Raw genomic sequence first — 23,370 nt, forward strand, 5'->3', positions numbered from 1 at the left:
GCTTGCTTGCTTGCTTGCTTGCTTGCTTGCTTGCTTGCTTGCTTGCTTGCTTGCTTGCTTGCTTGCTTGCTTGCTTGCTTGCTTGCTTGCTTGCTTGCTTGCTTGCTTGCTTGCTTGCTTGCTTGCTTGCTTGCTTGCTTGCTTGCTTGCTTGCTTGCTTGCTTGCTTGCTTGCTTGCTTGCTTGCTTGCTTGCTTGCTTGCTTGCTTGCTTGCTTGCTTGCTTGCTTGCTTGCTTGCTTGCTTGCTTGCTTGCTTGCTTGCTTGCTTGCTTGCTTGCTTGCTTGCTTGCTTGCTTGCTTGCTTGCTTGCTTGCTTGCTTGCTTGCTTGCTTGCTTGCTTGCTTGCTTGCTTGCTTGCTTGCTTGCTTGCTTGCTTGCTTGCTTGCTTGCTTGCTTGCTTGCTTGCTTGCTTGCTTGCTTGCTTGCTTGCTTGCTTGCTTGCTTGCTTGCTTGCTTGCTTGCTTGCTTGCTTGCTTGCTTGCTTGCTTGCTTGCTTGCTTGCTTGCTTGCTTGCTTGCTTGCTTGCTTGCTTGCTTGCTTGCTTGCTTGCTTGCTTGCTTGCTTGCTTGCTTGCTTGCTTGCTTGCTTGCTTGCTTGCTTGCTTGCTTGCTTGCTTGCTTGCTTGCTTGCTTGCTTGCTTGCTTGCTTGCTTGCTTGCTTGCTTGCTTGCTTGCTTGCTTGCTTGCTTGCTTGCTTGCTTGCTTGCTTGCTTGCTTGCTTGCTTGCTTGCTTGCTTGCTTGCTTGCTTGCTTGCTTGCTTGCTTGCTTGCTTGCTTGCTTGCTTGCTTGCTTGCTTGCTTGCTTGCTTGCTTGCTTGCTTGCTTGCTTGCTTGCTTGCTTGCTTGCTTGCTTGCTTGCTTGCTTGCTTGCTTGCTTGCTTGCTTGCTTGCTTGCTTGCTTGCTTGCTTGCTTGCTTGCTTGCTTGCTTGCTTGCTTGCTTGCTTGCTTGCTTGCTTGCTTGCTTGCTTGCTTGCTTGCTTGCTTGCTTGCTTGCTTGCTTGCTTGCTTGCTTGCTTGCTTGCTTGCTTGCTTGCTTGCTTGCTTGCTTGCTTGCTTGCTTGCTTGCTTGCTTGCTTGCTTGCTTGCTTGCTTGCTTGCTTGCTTGCTTGCTTGCTTGCTTGCTTGCTTGCTTGCTTGCTTGCTTGCTTGCTTGCTTGCTTGCTTGCTTGCTTGCTTGCTTGCTTGCTTGCTTGCTTGCTTGCTTGCTTGCTTGCTTGCTTGCTTGCTTGCTTGCTTGCTTGCTTGCTTGCTTGCTTGCTTGCTTGCTTGCTTGCTTGCTTGCTTGCTTGCTTGCTTGCTTGCTTGCTTGCTTGCTTGCTTGCTTGCTTGCTTGCTTGCTTGCTTGCTTGCTTGCTTGCTTGCTTGCTTGCTTGCTTGCTTGCTTGCTTGCTCTATGAATACCTTTGGTGATGGTGATTTTTGTTTTGAGAAGAGAACAACAACTGGGCAACCATCCTCTTTTAACACTAATCAGATGAGGAAAAAGGAAGAGGTCTAACCATCCAAAGACTGAAGATACTAAGTGCATTATAGTGGAAGACTCCATAGCGCCTACAAACCTAATACCGTTGAGGTCAGAAAAGAAAGAGTTGACCAAGGGAGGTCAAGGAGGAAAGTGGAAAGTGAAGAATATGGCACAAGTAAATGAAAGCAATGCCAGACTCAACGTAAGGCTCCATGGTTGCCAACCCATCCCCCCAAACTGAAAGCTCCTGAGGTCCCTAATTTAGTCACATTTTTCAACAGGCAGGTGATACCATGGTTGTATTCTACTGTAATACCTTTCAGACCTTCCAGACGCACTAATGGTGCTCTGAATATCATTAGTCAACCCACTCATAGCTCTCATACTGCCACAGCCGCAAATGAAACTTTGGCTTCAGTAGATGTTAAATTTTATTCCGGATTGTGACAAGTGACATGATGATATATTGCATCCACGAAGAAATAACAACCAGATAAGAATAGCAAAAACAATAAAAATATGGTGGTAGCGATTGTTGTTTGTTTCCTTTGAAAAGTGAGGATATCAAGTAAGAAAAGTAAGGGATCATAAAAAAATAAAAAAACAGAAAAATTACTCTACACATTGCAAACATATCATTAGAGTTTTAATAGAATGAGTCAACTAGAAGAGTTCAGATCTTGACTATTTTTTGTTCCAAGGTGTTGAGAGATTATGAACATTCACTTTCTCTGAAGTAAAGTTGTTTTCAATTCTAATATAAACATTATTGAGACTATTTTGATTTGTAAAACAATGGACGTTACCCTAAATCTTTTACAAAATCAGTTATTTTCCATCCCCATGTGACTGTTCCTGTTTTTCCTTTGGGATTGTACATTATATGTACAGTTATTGGTTTTTTCTCTTCTTTTGATTGCAGGATAATGATGGTGAAGTCAGTTCCATAGGACTCTCATGGGTTCAGCCTGGATCTCTTCAGCCTTTTTCAAAACCAAACTCTTGATACTTCATTCACTTAGGTATACGAAAAGGATAAATTAATTTGCAATTATTGCTAGGAATAGAGCTCTCTGGCAAGTGTGAAGCATAATAATCGTAATGTTTCTCCAATGCAGGTCAAAAGGAATTTAACAAAATAATTTATTCCAGTTGCAGAATGTATCAAGCATATTAATTGCGAATATGCATAAAATAGGCTTACTAAGTAATGGTATTTGTGATTTAACTTCCTGGCGAGAAGAAATTGTACTAAATTATATTGTGATTTGTATACTTTGGAAGTAAAAGGTTTTATTTTTACAACTCTAGTTTCAGGTTGGAGGTTTTTGTTGTTTGACTTGGAGGAATGTAATTTAAAATTGTACTGACTTGGTTTTCAGGTGAGAACAACCAAAGTATTAAAGTATTCAGAATTTTTTTGTAGGATTTTTCAAGACTTGAGATGTTAACTGTAAAAGTATTGGATCTCTAAGTCAACAAGGGACATGTTGAACTTACAAGTAATCTAAAAATATTTCAGTCAAAATCTATAGCTGACTATTTGGAGTATTGTAAGTTGCCTCCCATGATCCACCTTTATTGTTACCTCTCTAGCACAAATTCATGCGTAACAACCATATGGCCTCAGGCTCTAGCTCTGAGTAGGTACAGCATTTTCAGTGCAATGAATGTCTAAATCCTAAGGTGATGAGAGGAGAGCTTGTTTCAAGTATCAATGTACCGTCTTAGATGACATTTCAATAGTTCCGGTTAGAAGCTACTTGATTTTCCTTCAGTGAACATCAAATGTTGCATGGAATTCTTTTTCCATACCATATTTCTTTTAACCCTCCAGCTGGCATGCCGACAAAAATGACACGAACAGGCACATGATAGCAGTTTTGCTACCAGCTTAAACGACTTAACTTCCTAACATGTCCTAAAAATAACTTAAGGATTCTGACAACATTATTGTCACATTGTCACTGCAGTCTTCCTTCCCATCTTTACACAAAAGCAGTTATAGGATGTCCTTATCTGTCACAAACTTCGCCATGAAATTAAAAATCTCTTTGCACCAAGGTATATAAAGTGAAAATGAATATCATTACTGTACTCGGAATATGCAACAGAGGTATTTTCCCACAGAATTCACAAAACTGTGTAAAAGTGCAAAAAATATAGGGAAAACAAAGCATAGACAAAGTCAAATAAAATGACACATCAGTTTGCACTTTTGGTACTGAACCCTTGAACTTACCATTCCATCGTTGGTCGGCCACGGCTGCTACAGTAGAACAATTTAGAACTCTTAAATCTTGGGTCGTTGCGGGAATAAATTCGGTCACGATCTTAACCAAACGATGGGGTTCAGAAGAGAGCCTAACTACTTGAAATGAGGAGCAAAAATGTGCTTACTAACTTTTATTAAACTGAAAGAGCACGATAACATCGTTAATTTAATATGCATTCTTGCCACAAAAATATAAAAGAATTTAATTATTGATTTTTGAAAAGTTCCAAACACAGTCACATTACATAACGTCACTTCGTTTCTTCCAATGTCGAAGAGTTGCTTCGGAGAAGCTAATATGTTAGTGGACAGCGAAACTGAAAAACCGAAAAAGGGAAGACCTGAAAACCGGGCACCTATCATTCCAAACGAGAACTGAGAGTTAATCCACACGATCCGTGGAAAATCTGACTTTCAACAAGTAGAACGCCTGATTTTCTCTTAATTAAGGTTATCCACCAGTCAAATACCCTTCACGGATACGGAACATCCGCCGAATGGACCCTTAATCGAACCAAACTGACTATCAGTTGCTTTGGATAGGTTGCGAAATATTATGGGAAAGCATGGTGTTCACTACAAGTTAATGGCATCATTCACAATTGAAATAAAATTCCACCATGTATTTGTCATTCATGACACCCTTAAGTGATAAGGTAATCCCGATGCTAAACGTGCATCACCCCAAACAACTGTTCGGAAGGAACCAACAACAACATGATCCGGGAGGATCTTACGTTAAGTCGTTCTAAAGGAACAAAACTGCGAAATGCAGGAAACACTTACTAATCATGCATTTAGAAGAAATGCCAAACACTGAAGCTAATCAAAAAGTGAAAAGTCACTTGAAAATATTATTATTGAACCGATTTTCAGGTTAGAAATGGGTTTATTATGCTTAATAAATTTACCAGTCCACGCTAAAATTTACTACAATTTTAAGGAATTCTTTCCCTTGACAACAATGCTACCAGTACAGATCTCTCTATTTACTGTCTGTCCCAACACACTACTGGTAAAGTGATTACTTACTTACTCTAACTATGAATAAGAATGAAAATACGACAAGGTGAAAATAAAATAAAATACTGGCTGACGAATCGAAACCGCATTCGCAATTCAAGTCTCATTCTAAAACACTGAGTGTCAATATGCACACTATCAACGAAAAACGGACGTCAAGACGAGGAAACAATAAAGTCCGTAAAATAAATTGACATCTCGAAGTCATACAGCTTAACACGCACGAAGAAACACAGTAAAAATATTTAATCTAGATCGGGTCGATGTCCCACACTTGGACAGCCCTCAACTCGTCTGATAGCATCCCCGTTATCTCAATGAGAGCTTCGCATAGCCCCTCTACAATAAATCATATCGTACTGTAACCGCTACCTTCCTCCAGGCCACTTCACAAAAGAAACAAACAAAAGAAAAACGAACGTCTTAACCGAGACTTGAGTGTGTACAGCTACCATCCCAGACCTATCGTCGGGCTCACTTGAAATCTGTACACCCTAAACCTAATCAGTATATACATGATGCCTTCCAAATCCTATCGTCGGGCGTGACCTAGGACGTCTCATCATCAGTGACTCCAAGAATAAACACATGACGTCCTAAATCTATCGTCGGGCGTCAAAGTGGGTCGTACTACGTCTCCCTTAACATATCAGGCGAAATGCAATTCTCAAACAACTCTGATATTTAACACTAGATTTCGTCAAACAAATACGCACGACGGAACCCACGTCTCTATTATCAAATGAATGCAAGTCGAAATACAGCAAGTGTCTACCTCTCGAAAAATACAGTAAGTGTCTACCTCATTATAATATGTGAACTCAGAAATAAATAGACGTGACGAACGGTTCTCCACCTCGAACACCATCTCAGCCTGTGCACTGACGTGTTAGGGAAGCAAATGAAAATTCCCAACACACGTTTCCCCTTTTAGTGGATGCCTTCAAAATAATAATCATCACCATCACATTCGAAATTCTCAGATCGCCTATCATCAATTCCAACCATCTTATCCATGACCTCTCCAGTGAACAAATTAAATATAACCCAACCGTGTGTCCAGAGTGCTCTTTGATCCTGAAGATCGTTCATTCTCTTATCATCCATGCGGGCTTTACGTAACATAGATCACTGGATGTGTACTACCCAGCCTTTAACATTTTACAAGAGTCGTTTTCACTTGGAATCTTTCTATAAATTTCACAATGCTTCACATCATAGTCATCTCAAATTCGGATTGATTGCGGAAAACAATACAGCCTGCCTCACACAGCCTGTTCCTAAATACTTCCTCTACAAAAATACAGCTTGTCTCAACACTCTTTCTCCTCGCTTTATTCCAGCGGTATTACTTCCATCTATCTCGTCTCCACATACATATCAATTCATCGCTCTCCATTCCTTTTCCTTCAAGATCCTTTTTCATACATCGATCCCCTGGTGAAAACGACAACCATTATTTAACACATCTCTTACTTTACTATTATTAAGACTTTCGGACCTCAAGAATCCAAGAGCACACATCGACCTTTCGCAATTCAAGTATACACGATGTCTCAAAATTTTCCTTCCCATTAACGACTGTGACTCTAACAAATTTTATTGACATTATCTAAATATGCCTACGATCCTTGTAAAAAACAACTGGTTAAATGTAATTTAACAGAGAGGAATTTCCTTATCCCGCGGTAAACATTATCATTATCATTATTATTATTATTATTATTATTATTATTATTATTATTATTATTGACCAACATTTCTGAATGCAACTGACACCTGAAATTACAATATTCGCCACGACAAATTTACGCTTATAACGTTCACAAATCCGCACTTTGAATGATATCTCATCTCAACACAAAATTTTAAGCGTCGCATTTTACCGTTCTTGACATGAACTTTACACACTGAAATTTTCACACGCTGACCAAAATTTACAACGCCTTTCGCCTGATAATTACGCATATCACCCGACAATCATCTGGAAAATTTGGTTAGGACAGACAGTAACTAACTAACTAACTACAACATAATATAAAATAGACAGACCTGCACATTGGTGACATTCTCAGCATTCTGATTACATCATCTCCAGCAACCCCGTACTTAGCCACTCATTTTCACAGATAACATTTTCATTTTCAAAGACTCACTCATCCAAACACTACCCTTCACACACACGAGATTAAAATTACCATATAAATAATGCACTTTCTCTGTAACTTGCACCACGAACTTCCCTCGTTCTGCAGTCGACTATAACTGTCTGATGCGTCTCCCAGAGTGGTTTCTCTCCCCGTTGTTTCAAGAAGAACAGGTGTTCGGCCGATAAGGGAGTAGAACTATTTTGAATCGCTTCCCCCAGACCTTCTTCACTTACAAGAGTACACGAAATGATAAAAATAAATTCTGCTGTGTATTTTTCAACCAGCCTACACCTTCCCAGTTCGTCTGCAAACGTTCTGAACTTCTCCAATCACTTTTCTTCTTAACTAAGTATATGGACCTTAGCCACGAACATGTATTGAATTATTGTCGGTCAATCTGGCGCGAATTTCTAATGACGACGGGCACAAGCTCCCGCGGCTTCAAGTTCCAGATCGACACTGAAAAATCTACGGTGGAGGGTTTCTTTTATAATTTCCGGAAGGACGCTATCCCCTCTATGAGGCTTGGTTGTGAAATCTGCCAAATTTGCTTCTAATAGACCAATTTTGATAAGACTTGTCCCAGAACTCCGGACAGACTTGCACTTATGTTCGATGTTAATTTTATAATTTTTCTATGCTCACAACAGGAGAAATAAATTGTTTCTGCCCGTGCGTTTCGCGCGTTTTCTTCCTTCCATGACCTTGGCACGTGTAGCTAGTTCGCTGGTCTCACGCTACCATGTACTTGGGCTTAACTGCACTTAAAGTTTCCCCTGGTGTCTCTACCTTCACAGAGGGTGTATGAATAATTTTGCTTCTTTATTTCTTCATTTACTATATTATCAAAATCCCTCGTTGTGCAGAATTCCATTAATTTAAAGAATTTGTCGGGCACTCGAGCCCCGCCGAGGTGTCCCGGCAATTCACGAGCTCGCCGGGAAGGAAGAACCTCCCCACGCAACATCGGGCTCTTGGGAGCGCAAAATGGCTGCCCTCAAACATACAGTAGTTTCTGAATGCCAAATAAATATTTGAGAAAAATAAAATTTTTCTCACCGTTGAATTATGGGTTCATAATCCACCTACAACGACGAAATGTTTACCCAGAAAGGGGAAATATTTAAACAGATATATTCCTTCAAAATTCTAAATTGTACGTGGGAATTTTGATACAAATGAACCATGATTCTACGTAAAATTTCCCAGCCGATCTCACTCTTGACGTAGGGCTCTGTTACTTTCACGTATTTCCCTGTTTTCTTCTTCCAACAATAGGATTGCGTTACAGATATCATCAACAAAGTCTTCTCTTAAGAATGAACATTGTAAACATTCAGCGTCTTTCTCTTCTTTACTCCCACTGCTTGCCTGTCCTTGGAGTGGTGCCTCGACCTGTCTTCCTCTCGACGTGACGATCATATTTACGGGTTGTACTTCTTCTTCTTCTTCTTCTTCTTCGGTGACCATTTCCCCAGCTGGTAAGGCTGCGTCATCCTGTAGTGGAATTCTTTCTTCGGCTCTATGATAAACCTTTAAGTTGGCGGCATTGAATATAGCTTCGCTGCTGCCATCCAGACTCTGAATTCTGTAGGAATTGTTCCTGAAACTTTTGACCACCTTGAAAGGCCCAACATATAAGGGAGCAAATTTAGCATAGATGTTTTCCTGCGGTTTTGACATCATGGGTCTTCTAACAAGCACCAATTCGCCTTCCTCTAAGGGACGGTGGAATCTCCGGTTCCTCACCCTGCGCAACCGGCGGTCTGCCTGCCGACGTAGATGTTCTGCCGTACTTTGAATGCATAATTCCTGTGACGGGCGGGGATCGATGGGACACTGGATGACACTATGCCAGGATCTCACAGGATACCTATTGAAGTGCACGATAGATGGAATCCTCCCAATAGATTCGTGTATGGTGTTGTTTACACAAGTTACTATCAGGGGTAGCACATCAACCCACTTGAAATGTTCTTGGGCGCAATAAATTCTACAGAATTTTGCAATTACTTGCATTACCCTTTCGCTAGGATTTCCCTCAGGATGTCTCACGCTGCTCAGGATGTGGTGAATTTCCATATTCTGAAGGGCAGTTTTGAACTGTGCAGAGGTGAACTGGGGACCATGATCTGTCAGGAGGAATTTCGGTGTGCCCATTTCCGGAATGATATTTCGGGAAATACACCTCAAGACTAGCTTGGTGTTAGCTTTTTGCATGGGAAACAGAGTCGTATACTTGGAGAAAACATCGATGGTTACCAGCACGAACTTGTTCCCACGCTTTCCTTTCACGAGCGGCCCATAGATATCCATCGCGAACAGCTCTTTAGGTTGTGAAGGTAAGAGAGGAATAGGCGCCTGCCTGATCAGATAAGGGTTTGCCTTGACCCGTTGACATGTATCGCATGTGATGATGATGTCTCTGACATTTTCCCTCAGATTTACCCAGGTGAACGTTTCTTGGATGGTTGACACAACCTTATCAATCCCTCCATGACCAATAACCCTGTGTACGTGCCAGATTAATCCCTTTCGAAGCTGCGGTGGTACCAAAATTCGGGATTTCACGTGATCGCTGTCCACGAATTTTACCAACATGTTATTCACGTACAAGTAGTTATTTGACAATTTCTGGATGGCAAAATACCGTGGATCGTCAGCCGGAAGTGTCCCTCGGAGGAAAGAAATCATTTTTCCGCAGAAAGGATCTCCCAATTGCAAGTCTCCCAGTTGTCTCAACTCTGATAGGAAATCGTGGTCTTCCTGAACTAAGTCCAAATGATTCACGGCGTGTTCTTCCTCATTAGGGTTTCGGCTTAACAGGTCTGCCAAGATGTTCGATTTTCCGGAGCAGTGCTCAATTTCGAAGTCAAATTGTTGTATGAACAGGGCCCACCTGGCCACTCGTTCACTAGCGACAGCTGTTTTCATTATAAAGGTCAGCGCCTTGTGGTCGGTTTTAATGATTATGTGAAAACCATAAATCATTTTCCTCCAATGTTGCAATGCCTGAACAATAGCCAACATTTCCAATTCGGTCACGCTGTATTTGACTTCGTGTGATCTCAACTTTCGGCTATAGAAGGATAAGTAATTCCTATTATGAGGCTGGTCCAAACATTCCTGATATAGGAGTGCCCCGATTCCTACGGTCGATGCATCAGTCTGTACGATAAAGGGTTTCTCGAAATCTGGATACCCTAGCTTAACGCTGTTTAGCAAGAGCTCTTTGGTCTTCCTGAAGGCCTCTTCGTGCTCGGGGCTCCATTTCCACCTGTTATTCTTGTGAAGCAAGCTCTGAAGTGGGGCTACAACCTCCGTGTAATTCATGCAATGGTCCGAAAAAAAGTTGCACATTCCAAGGAATTGCCTGACATTCTTAATTTTGAGTGGTCTTGGGAACTTGTCTATGGCTTGGAGCTTCACCGGGTTCGGGCGAACTCCTTCACCATCAATGACATGGCCGAGAAACAGGACCTCCTTTTGACAAAAATGTGACTTCTTCAAGTTGATTTTGAAACCTGATGCCCTTAAATTCTCCAGTAGTTTCCTCAAATCCCTGATATTTTCCTCAAAACTTGATGAAGCTAGCAAGATGTCATCGACATACCGAGTTGTAGCGGCTTTAACTTCATCAGTTAGACATCGATCTAGGGCGCGTATGAGAGCTGCACCGGCGGTTTTCAACCCGAAGGGGAGACGATTGAAGACATACGTCTGTTGGTCAAAAAGGAAGCCAGTAAACAATTTAGACTTGAGTTCCAAACCGATGTGATGATACGAGGATGTCAAATCTACGCTAATAAAACGTGATTTTCCTCTGAAACGTTTGATAACCTCTTTAATAGGAGGGGCATTGTCATGCTCGGGGACTAGGCGTTCGTTGAGGGCACGAGCGTCCAAACACACGCGCAGAGACCCGTCCGGTTTTTGAACCCCGACCAACGGATTCAAATATGGAGTGGGCTGCTTGGAAATTAGCCCGTTCTCCTCCATTTCCTTAATAATTTTTGCAGCTTGAGCATAATACTTATCCGGTATAGGGTACGGTCTCCTCTTAAACGGTGTCCAATCCGTAACAGCTAGTGCATATGTGAAATTAGGGATTAGACCCGGTTTGGAATCGAACACAGATATATATTCCATTAAGAGAGCTCTAAGTTTTTCCTTCTCTTCTACAGTACCAGGGCATTCCGCGACCTTTAACCCAATTAAGGCCTCGTAATCAGTGTCAACCTCAGCTTCCAAGACGTCATGTAACTCTTCATGATGAATCCCTTCGTCATCTACACTGTCAATTTCACCAGCGACTCCCTCTAATGAATTTACAAAGTCTACACATTGGGCCTCCTCTTCGCCATATTCTAATGTTCTATCTTCTCCCAATTCCTCGTTTAGTGTAATGACTTCTGCTCCCTCTTCTTTCCTGAACTTTATCTGGTTCCTGCCCAAATCAATGACTAAGTTGGTCTCACGGATAAAATCAGCCCCTAAAATTACATTGTAGTGCATTTTGGACATGACTACGAATGCATGAGCGAAAGTTGAATTTCCAATTTGTACGTCCAAATAAGTTTGTACCTTACAAACAGCAATTTTGTCAGGAATGACCCCTCGAATTTTTACATTTGACACCGGAATAATTGGCAATTTATTTCGTTGTCTCAAATCGTCGAAAAGAGCTTGGGAGATGATGCTGATACTGGCCCCGGTATCTACCAAACTTTTGACATGAAAATTACAGATGCGGACATTTATTAAAGGCAGTTTCTTTACTTGATTGCTCTCCTGTTTTAAATGGTCTTCCACCAAGTCATCAGAGGTAATGATCCACGAATCTATCTGTGCGACCACCCACTCATCTGACGTCTCTTCTTCAGAATCTGGGATGAAAGACTCTGAAAAACTTCCTACTGGGAATTTGAAGTTTTTTTTTTTCTATCAAGAGCCGACATTGACTCTTGCTCGAAATTCGGCGCAAACGGGTTCAGACCGGAGTTTCGTTGGTCTTGCCTATGTGCCTTCTGGAATTCCAAACTTTCAGCCCCGAAACAATCGGTGTTGACGTCCTGGCGCTGTATAGCCCCCTGCCATTTTTTCCTTTCGTGGTCCTTCCTTAACCCGTCGGTGTACTGGACACGTTCACGGTACCGTTCATCCTCATCACGGCGGAAGTTCTGGGTTCGATTATTTCCCCAGTCCCTGCGGTTATTAAGTCCATTCCTGAAATTCCTCTGGTTTTCTCTGTCCCCATCGTATCGCCTCCAGTAAGGGTTCCTCCTTTGTGGATAATTCCAATTACCCCTACGCCTTTTCCAATCCTCATTTCGTGGATGCGAGGGTTCCCAGTTATTGCGAAACTCACGCCTCCGCTCAGTCGACTGTGGTTTCCCCTGCTCAGGTGCCTCTGGACTTCCCTCTGGAACCTGGCTAACAGTGTTTACATGTTGCTCGTGCGATCGTCCCCCTCTGGGTGCTATTTGATTATGGGTATGATCCAATTGCCTAAGGATCATTTCTGCCTGCATAGGGGTCTCTACCTTTGATGCAATGAGCATCCTTTGTACTTCGGGAGGTAACTGCTTCTGGATGGCCTGTACCAACTCTTGCTCCGAGGGCGGCGCCTCAAGTTCTCTGAACTTTACCATTTGTGCAATAAAGTATTCACTGAACTTTGTAGGGCCTATTGCAGTATAACGACGTGAGTATAGCTCTAATCTAAGACTCTGCTGAATTTCCGTACTCCAAAATTTATTGAGAAACGCCCTCTGGAATTCATCAAAGGTATCAAAGTGGTATCGGAAGCCTTTAAACCATAAAAGTGGTGCCCCCTCTAAATATCTTTCAGCTACCCTCAACTGACGTTCCTCAGGAATCTTGGCGTCCCGGATGTACTCCCTGAGATCCTTAAGAAACCCCTTCGGCGTGGTATGTGGACCTCCATTAAATTTCTTAGGCTGGTCCTCATGTAACTTGATCATGTTAATAACGTTGGTGACCCCTGAGCTTTGAGATCGACTGGTATCTACATTCGAGCTCTGACCGTTATTATTCACATGATTGATATTTGGCAATTGACCACTGAGGTCAGAGTTAACAGCTGTCGAGGTTTGACTTAATACTTTGTCCACCTTGGACTGCATATCTACCACGCTGCTAATCCAACTGCTCACTTCGCTCTTAATGAACCCAACTTTCTTGTCTGTCTCTTCCTGGGCTGACGTGATTTCCCTTAAGTCCTGTTCTATACTAATTTGCCTGTCGTTGAATTCCCTGGTATGTTCATTTTTCATTTCAACTAGCTCCTCTTGAATTTCTTTAATTAAAATTTCGGAGTCCTCATTAGCCGCTTGGAGTTTACTAATTGCTTCCTCATTAACTTGCAACAGTTTCTTCTCCATGGTTTCGGTTTTTGACAATACCTGACTCTCCAATTCCACACTAATTTTATCTACCTTGTTGTTCAGTGACTGAATGTCCGCAGATAATATTTGACGTTGTTCCTCTATTATGGTTAGCGTTTTTCCCCTTTCCTTATCACGGGAGATCCGCATCTCTACGACCTGTTGTGTAATGTCGTCCTTAAATTCAACCTGACTGTCGATCAGCTGCTTATGCGCCGCCTGGCTTTCCAGTAAATGCTTGTCAAGTTCCTTTCTCATCTCATCCTGACTATCACATAACCTACTGTACATGTCGTGGCTTTCGTCAAAACGCTTGTCCATATCGGTTTTTAAACTGTCATGGATTTTGGAAAACTGTTCATCGAAATCGTTCTTTAAACTGACCTGCACTTCCGCAAATTGTTTATCAATCTCATTCCTAATTTCCACTCGGCTATTATCAAAACGCTGGTTGAGTTTACCTATCTCACCCCTAACTTCCTCTTTAAGTTCGGTACAAATAGTGTATGTCTCCTGAACTACGTTCTTCAATCCAGCCTTCAACTCATCACTAGACTCTTTACACCTAGCCTGGGTATCCTCGATACTACTCTGTAACTCCTCAATCTTACCATCCAAACTTTCATTATGAGCCTTCATGTCCTCTCTCAAATTCTCACTCTGGACTTTCGTGTCCTCCCTCAAACTATTCAAACTATCACTCTGACTTCTCACATCCTCCCTCAAATTCTCATTCTGGACTTTCATATTGCTACTCATTTCTTCCATCCTCTGCATTAGCAGATCCAACATCGCCTGACACTCCATGTCACAATACCACAAAGAATACAATAATGAGTACGCTGGCTGTTGATGCAACCAGAATACTCCAAACTGCTAAGGAAAGAATTCACTATCTACTGCGTTTTCACATACAAACGCTATTATAATTTAATACCGAAACTGACAACATTCCAACAGTTGTCTTATAAAATTTTGTTTAGGTGGCTGGTATCACAAACTTGTTTAATGAAAAGAAAATTCTAAAGTTAATAAGTTACTCTGGATAAATATCCCAAATGGTTTCGCTTCCGTAAATTAATTAAACAAAGAACATGTTAACGCATAAACTTTGAATGTAATTCAGCATTACCACTTCCAAATTTTATATTGGCAACATGACATAAGCTTCAATAAAGCTTTAAGTATTGATTTCCTAAAATGCATTGTGACTGTTATTATTATTATTATCTACCAAGTAGTTACGCTCCTCATTAAACGTGTTAATATCTAGCACTCTCATTGGGCATAATTCGTTTAACTGTGGCTCAGCCATAATTTTCACCCGCTTGTATTATTTATAATGTGGCTTAAGCCTCAACATTATTTTATATTTTTCTAACATTTATTTTCAATGGATAATTTCATTATCGTTATCGTGGCATCGTATCGTTATCGTGACTTTGGGCTCCTCATCGTTATCGTGACATTAAGCCCCACAGTTGGTGCGTCACTTCTACTGAACCCTTGAACTTACCATTCCATCGTTGGTCGGCCACGGCTGCTACAGTAGAACAATTTAGAACTCTTAAATCTTGGGTCGTTGCGGGAATAAATTCGGTCACGATCTTAACCAAACGATGGGGTTCAGAAGAGAGCCTAACTACTTGAAATGAGGAGCAAAAATGTGCTTACTAACTTTTATTAAACTGAAAGAGCACGATAACATCGTTAATTTAATATGCATTCTTGCCACAAAAATATAAAAGAATTTAATTATTGATTTTTGAAAAGTTCCAAACACAGTCACATTACATAACGTCACTTCGTTTCTTCCAATGTCGAAGAGTTGCTTCGGAGAAGCTAATATGTTAGTGGACAGCGAAACTGAAAAACCGAAAAAGGGAAGACCTGAAAACCGGGCACCTATCATTCCAAACGAGAACTGAGAGTTAATCCACACGATCCGTGGAAAATCTGACTTTCAACAAGTAGAACGCCTGATTTTCTCTTAATTAAGGTTATCCACCAGTCAAATACCCTTCACGGATACGGAACATCCGCCGAATGGACCCTTAATCGAACCAAACTGACTATCAGTTGCTTTGGATAGGTTGCGAAATATTATGGGAAAGCATGGTGTTCACTACAAGTTAATGGCATCATTCACAATTGAAATAAAATTCCACCATGTATTTGTCATTCATGACACCCTTAAGTGATAAAGTAATCCCGATGCTAAACGTGCATCACCCCAAACAACTGTTCGGAAGGAACCAACAACAACATGATCCGGGAGGATCTTACGTTAAGTCGTTCTAAAGGAACAAAACTGCGAAATGCAGGAAACACTTACTAATCATGCATTTAGAAGAAATGCCAAACACTGAAGCTAATCAAAAAGTGAAAAGTCACTTGAAAATATTATTATTGAACCGATTTTCAGGTTAGAAATGGGTTTATTATGCTTAATAAATTTACCAGTCCACGCTAAAATTTACTACAATTTTAAGGAATTCTTTCCCTTGACAACAATGCTACCAGTACAGATCTCTCTATTTACTGTCTGTCCCAACACACTACTGGTAAAGTGATTACTTACTTACTCTAACTATGAATAAGAATGAAAATACGACAAGGTGAAAATAAAATAAAATACTGGCTGACGAATCGAAACCGCATTCGCAATTCAAGTCTCATTCTAAAACACTGAGTGTCAATATGCACACTATCAACGAAAAACGGACGTCAAGACGAGGAAACAATAAAGTCCGTAAAATAAATTGACATCTCGAAGTCATACAGCTTAACACGCACGAAGAAACACAGTAAAAATATTTAATCTAGATCGGGTCGATGTCCCACACTTGGACAGCCCTCAACTCGTCTGATAGCATCCCCGTTATCTCAATGAGAGCTTCGCATAGCCCCTCTACAATAAATCATATCGTACTGTAACCGCTACCTTCCTCCAGGCCACTTCACAAAAGAAACAAACAAAAGAAAAACGAACGTCTTAACCGAGACTTGAGTGTGTACAGCTACCATCCCAGACCTATCGTCGGGCTCACTTGAAATCTGTACACCCTAAACCTAATCAGTATATACATGATGCCTTCCAAATCCTATCGTCGGGCGTGACCTAGGACGTCTCATCATCAGTGACTCCAAGAATAAACACATGACGTCCTAAATCTATCGTCGGGCGTCAAAGTGGGTCGTACTACGTCTCCCTTAACATATCAGGCGAAATGCAATTCTCAAACAACTCTGATATTTAACACTAGATTTCGTCAAACAAATACGCACGACGGAACCCACGTCTCTATTATCAAATGAATGCAAGTCGAAATACAGCAAGTGTCTACCTCTCGAAAAATACAGTAAGTGTCTACCTCATTATAATATGTGAACTCAGAAATAAATAGACGTGACGAACGGTTCTCCACCTCGAACACCATCTCAGCCTGTGCACTGACGTGTTAGGGAAGCAAATGAAAATTCCCAACACACGTTTCCCCTTTTAGTGGATGCCTTCAAAATAATAATCATCACCATCACATTCGAAATTCTCAGATCGCCTATCATCAATTCCAACCATCTTATCCATGACCTCTCCAGTGAACAAATTAAATATAACCCAACCGTGTGTCCAGAGTGCTCTTTGATCCTGAAGATCGTTCATTCTCTTATCATCCATGCGGGCTTTACGTAACATAGATCACTGGATGTGTACTACCCAGCCTTTAACATTTTACAAGAGTCGTTTTCACTTGGAATCTTTCTATAAATTTCACAATGCTTCACATCATAGTCATCTCAAATTCGGATTGATTGCGGAAAACAATACAGCCTGCCTCACACAGCCTGTTCCTAAATACTTCCTCTACAAAAATACAGCTTGTCTCAACACTCTTTCTCCTCGCTTTATTCCAGCGGTATTACTTCCATCTATCTCGTCTCCACATACATATCAATTCATCGCTCTCCATTCCTTTTCCTTCAAGATCCTTTTTCATACATCGATCCCCTGGTGAAAACGACAACCATTATTTAACACATCTCTTACTTTACTATTATTAAGACTTTCGGACCTCAAGAATCCAAGAGCACACATCGACCTTTCGCAATTCAAGTATACACGATGTCTCAAAATTTTCCTTCCCATTAACGACTGTGACTCTAACAAATTTTATTGACATTATCTAAATATGCCTACGATCCTTGTAAAAAACAACTGGTTAAATGTAATTTAACAGAGAGGAATTTCCTTATCCCGCGGTAAACATTATCATTATCATTATTATTATTATTATTATTATTATTATTATTATTATTATTATTATTATTATTATTGACCAACATTTCTGAATGCAACTGACACCTGAAATTACAATATTCGCCACGACAAATTTACGCTTATAACGTTCACAAATCCGCACTTTGAATGATATCTCATCTCAACACAAAATTTTAAGCGTCGCATTTTACCGTTCTTGACATGAACTTTACACACTGAAATTTTCACACGCTGACCAAAATTTACAACGCCTTTCGCCTGATAATTACGCATATCACCCGACAATCATCTGGAAAATTTGGTTAGGACAGACAGTAACTAACTAACTAACTACAACATAATATAAAATAGACAGACCTGCACATTGGTGACATTCTCAGCATTCTGATTACATCATCTCCAGCAACCCCGTACTTAGCCACTCATTTTCACAGATAACATTTTCATTTTCAAAGACTCACTCATCCAAACACTACCCTTCACACACACGAGATTAAAATTACCATATAAATAATGCACTTTCTCTGTAACTTGCACCACGAACTTCCCTCGTTCTGCAGTCGACTATAACTGTCTGATGCGTCTCCCAGAGTGGTTTCTCTCCCCGTTGTTTCAAGAAGAACAGGTGTTCGGCCGATAAGGGAGTAGAACTATTTTGAATCGCTTCCCCCAGACCTTCTTCACTTACAAGAGTACACGAAATGATAAAAATAAATTCTGCTGTGTATTTTTCAACCAGCCTACACCTTCCCAGTTCGTCTGCAAACGTTCTGAACTTCTCCAATCACTTTTCTTCTTAACTAAGTATATGGACCTTAGCCACGAACATGTATTGAATTATTGTCGGTCAATCTGGCGCGAATTTCTAATGACGACGGGCACAAGCTCCCGCGGCTTCAAGTTCCAGATCGACACTGAAAAATCTACGGTGGAGGGTTTCTTTTATAATTTCCGGAAGGACGCTATCCCCTCTATGAGGCTTGGTTGTGAAATCTGCCAAATTTGCTTCTAATAGACCAATTTTGATAAGACTTGTCCCAGAACTCCGGACAGACTTGCACTTATGTTCGATGTTAATTTTATAATTTTTCTATGCTCACAACAGGAGAAATAAATTGTTTCTGCCCGTGCGTTTCGCGCGTTTTCTTCCTTCCATGACCTTGGCACGTGTAGCTAGTTCGCTGGTCTCACGCTACCATGTACTTGGGCTTAACTGCACTTAAAGTTTCCCCTGGTGTCTCTACCTTCACAGAGGGTGTATGAATAATTTTGCTTCTTTATTTCTTCATTTACTATATTATCAAAATCCCTCGTTGTGCAGAATTCCATTAATTTAAAGAATTTGTCGGGCACTCGAGCCCCGCCGAGGTGTCCCGGCAATTCACGAGCTCGCCGGGAAGGAAGAACCTCCCCACGCAACATCGGGCTCTTGGGAGCGCAAAATGGCTGCCCTCAAACATACAGTAGTTTCTGAATGCCAAATAAATATTTGAGAAAAATAAAATTTTTCTCACCGTTGAATTATGGGTTCAGTACCACAGAGAATTAAAGCATGGTCTGGTTTCCGATTTTCACACCTAGCCCTTTCTTGTCCTGTCATTGCCATAAGACCTATCTGTGTTGCTGCGACGTGAAGCAGCTTGTAAAAAGTGTAGTGCCTCCTGTTTGCAGCAACACAGAACTAAACTGACACGTATGCTTGTGCATCAACAATGGCTGTGAAAACTGAGTAGGCTACGCTAGCAATATTGCTCAGCTATTTTTCCCCATATGCAGTTTGTTTTCCACTGGTAACCGATTTACACCAACTGGTATGTTAATATTTCTTTATCACTTTATAAATTTATAGTTCAATATGTATACCTGTAGAAATCTTTAAAAAAAGGAAAATGCACGTTTTAAGTAATATTGTTTCATATAGTGACCTGCCTTAAACATTATTACTGTATTTTGAAAGTTAACCCATCCACATTATATGCTATGAATGAAAAGCTGAGGTAACAACCTGATGATCTTGAATTTGAGTTTTGAGCAAGTGTAGTTTTCCTCTTTATTTGTAACATTCACCATCATCGGTGTAAAGCAGAAGTGTTAACATTATTTTTCTGCATATCATTTTGCACAAGAAGTCCAAGCGATTCCATTTCGTAATCAATGCTTTGAGAAAAGTAAACTTTGTAAAAGGCTACTTGATTTACAAGTCACCAAATTGGTGGATATTATGAGCATAGTTAATTTTTAGACAGTATTGAAGAGATCTAAGAAATTGTTCAGCTCGTAGTGTAGGCCTACTTTCAACTCCCAATATTTATCATACACCATCTTCGTGTCCTCTTCACTTATGAATCCATTGGTGTCGCACTCATATTATGGTGAGGTTCTACACTTTCCACCATTACCAGATAACTAACTGTCCTTGTTATCTATTGTGCTAGGCCCTCCACCCGTTGCTATTTTCCTATCTTCCTTCCATTATTTGGAACCAAGTTTAATGTAGTTTCAACCCTTTTTTGATTGGTCTCTACATCTCTTGCATGTATTTACTATACTACATAATATACTAAACTATATCTTCTTTTTCTCGTAGTAACATTGTCGTGTCTTTTTGTTTTCATCTATGTTTCTGCCCTTTTACAAATTCTAATAACACTTTCCTTTCATAGCTGCTTATGGCTGGTATTTTTTCTTCTCATCCATCATCGAGAAAGATATATATCAACTACAGTATTTAATTGTACTGAATTGTGTTAGCCCAGGAAGGATGGAGTTTTTATTTTTCTCTTACCTGGTTAATTTTATCAAATCTGAATATATTCATTGGAGGGAAGCCAAGAAAAGCTATCTTCCTGTAAATTGATTCTATGGATTGTCAATAACAGCCTGGTACCATAAGGTACCTCATGTCTCTGACGAGAGCCAATTTTGGTAATACACTAAATTTCATAATCATTGAATTTGGACCCACGTGATCTTTTATCGGGATGGAAAAAAACCTGAAAACGTATTTACAGAAAAATATAGGCATGTCAAATGTAAAAGGAAATTATATTTGTAGACTATTATTTATAACTGTTCGTTAAATTGGGGTACATTTACGGTAGTTTAAGCTGAAGATTATTTCTACACATTACACAAGTCTGTTCTGTGGAGTTAACTTCAACAACTGACCTATTTTTCCATTCATGGTATTTTACTGCTTGTCAAAGAAACACTCAAATATCTCAGCAACTGACTTATCCCAGAGTGAGTAGTAGTCTGGATGGCAAACGGCAAGAGTTCTGTGTGGGGATCATCCTGGGTCCATGTTGAGAGGACTTGAGACATATTTAGGCCTTTTACTTCAAAAGAAATCCTCTTCAAGGGGAACATTGTACTGTGTAGCAATTTCACGGCTGGAAACTATTTTGGTTAGTGTGCACAATCGCAGTCTTGTGAGATTGTCTCCTAAACCCCCTTCATCCTCTCCTGCAGAGTCCTCATCAGAATGTACAGCTACATCCAGTGGTTCGGTGTATATATTCCATACGTCTTTGTCATCCTCTTCTAGCGTATGTAATAATTCCTCCTAGGTGAGGCACTTGAGAGGGTGAAACTAATTACCAGGTTACAATGCTTGAATTTTTAAACACACGGTAGCTCTTGAAATTCATAAAAAAAATTCTGTACAAGTCATACTTGCACATTTATGAAACCCAACAGTCAATCAATCATCAGTGATGTGCATTTAGGGCAGTCAACCAGGTGGCAGATTCCCCATCAATAGTTTATCAAATATTTCCCTTGATAAATTATTCCAATCCCATATTCCTCTTCCTATAAATGAATATTTGCCCCAGTTCATCCTCTTGAATTCAAACTTATCTTCATAGTGTGATCTTTTATATGTTTAAAAGCTCCACTCAAGCTTATTCATCTACTAATGTCATTCCATGCCATCTGTCCAAGCTTGGAACATACTGCTTAGTTGAACAGCTCATCTCCTTACTCCCAAGTCTTCCCAGCCCAAAGTTTGCAACATTTTAGTAACACTGCTGTTTTGTCGGAAATCACCCAGAACAAATAGTGCTGCTTTCCTTTGGATCTTTTCCAGTTCTCGTATCAAGTAATCCTAGTGTGGGTCTTGCACACTGGAACCCTATTCTTATAGGGGTCTTACCCAAGACTTATGCACCCTCTCATGTACAGCCTTACTCCAATCATTAAATACCCTCATAACCATATGAAGATATCTGTATCCTTTCTTTACAATCTTTACAGTATTAATCCCTAGGTACATACAGTGATCCCCATGAGGTCTTTTCACCCCACCAACACAGTAATTAAAACTGAGAGGACTTTTCCTCTTGCTGAAACTTACAACCTAACTTTTCATCCCGTTTACCATCAGCTGTCCGTCTTTCACATTTGTGATAATTCACTTCATAGCATTAAAATAAAGCACTAACTAAACAGCATGAAATACTACTGTAAAGGACTGCGGTACCATACGATACCAGCGTATTTACTCTCCTCCCAGATCGAACTGATGGGAAGCTATGGTATTCATTGGTATGGCCATGCAGTTAGAGGTGCGCGGCTGTGAGCTTGCATCTGGAAGATAGTGGGTTTGAATCCCACTGTCGGCAGCCCTGAAGATGGTTTTCCGTGGTTTCCCATTTTCATGCAAAGTAAATGCTGGGGCTGTACCTTAAGGCCACGGCCGCTTCCTTCTAACTCCTATCCCATAATACCACCAGCAAAAAAAAAAAAAAATCTCTTACGAACACATTACATGCGTTGAAATGTTTGTGCACACTTTCTTGTTCAGTAATTAATGCTATTTACTTCAGATGAGCATCATTGCCGCTTCATATAAAGAATGCGCCAAACCAGAGCACAGTTGATTAAATGTGACATAACACACACACACCTTAACCGTACTAAATCATTCGTAAAGGGTCTGTCTTCATTCGATGTGCAATGTTGTCATAATATTATGCACTTTTCAATAATTTGGGTGAAATCAATAGTAGTACATGCTGGTACCAAACGGTACCACAAGTCCTTCCCAGGTTAATGGTTAATGCAATCTATAATGTAGGATTCTTCCAACCAATCAGTAAGAAGATCACTTCTTTTTAGGAAAGTCAGTAAATTTTGTGTCAGGGTAATCAAAGGAAAATATAGACAAAATCACTTCATGTTTTCAAACCTGGTATCATTTAGTGGCCTAAAGATTTAAATCTACAATTTCCTTATGTTAGTACTTATATACAGTCATATGTAGGAGAAATAATGTACTTCAGTTTTCCTCTTTATCTCAGCATAATCCCTGTCGCAGAGGAGAAATGAATGGCTTCTAAGTGGAAAGTACTGATATGTTTTAGCAGATATTGGTGACGTGACAAGGTCATTCGCTAATCTTATTAGAGTGTGATTTTTATTTTGGGCTCCACGCTTATATGAAAATACATGCAGGTGCTCAGTATTTTTCCTACTGGAAGTCTTCCTGAAGGTATTTTGTAATAAAGGTGTACACTTCGTTTGGTCTCTTAGTTCAGGCTACATAAAAAAACACATCTTTGAGGTTACAAATGTAAAAAACACTCGCAGTCAGCTGGCGAAGATAGAAAGTGTCTTTAATGGGTATGACAGGTAGTTTTAAATTCATCATAAGTCAATATGAATTTGGATACTTGCTTGTTCAATTTTGTCTGGGCCCTTATTTTATCAATTCTCTTGAAAACTGTTTAACACAGTGAAGATTAACTTCTTTTTTTTTTTGCCTGTAT

At 40.3% G+C, this 23,370-nt stretch overlaps 1 protein-coding gene across 2 annotated transcripts in view; it reads left to right on the forward strand.

Moving 5' to 3' along the window:
* The window catches only part of LOC136877439 (AKT-interacting protein), a 130,081-nt gene that overhangs the window by 104,556 nt on the left and 2,155 nt on the right, over positions 1-23,370 (forward strand). The window contains exon 7 of one of the 2 annotated variants that reach the window (XM_067151479.2): positions 2,388-2,487. The exons of the other annotated variant lie outside the window; for it this stretch is intronic. Within the exon in view, the coding sequence (XP_067007580.2) occupies positions 2,388-2,471 (84 nt within the window). The 3' untranslated portion in view covers positions 2,472-2,487. The remainder of the gene's footprint in view (positions 1-2,387; positions 2,488-23,370) is intronic. 2 annotated transcript variants of the gene reach the window in all.

The sequence above is a fragment of the Anabrus simplex genome, chromosome 7 (genome assembly GCF_040414725.1).
Source record: "Anabrus simplex isolate iqAnaSimp1 chromosome 7, ASM4041472v1, whole genome shotgun sequence".
NCBI classification, from domain to species: domain Eukaryota; kingdom Metazoa; phylum Arthropoda; class Insecta; order Orthoptera; family Tettigoniidae; genus Anabrus; species Anabrus simplex.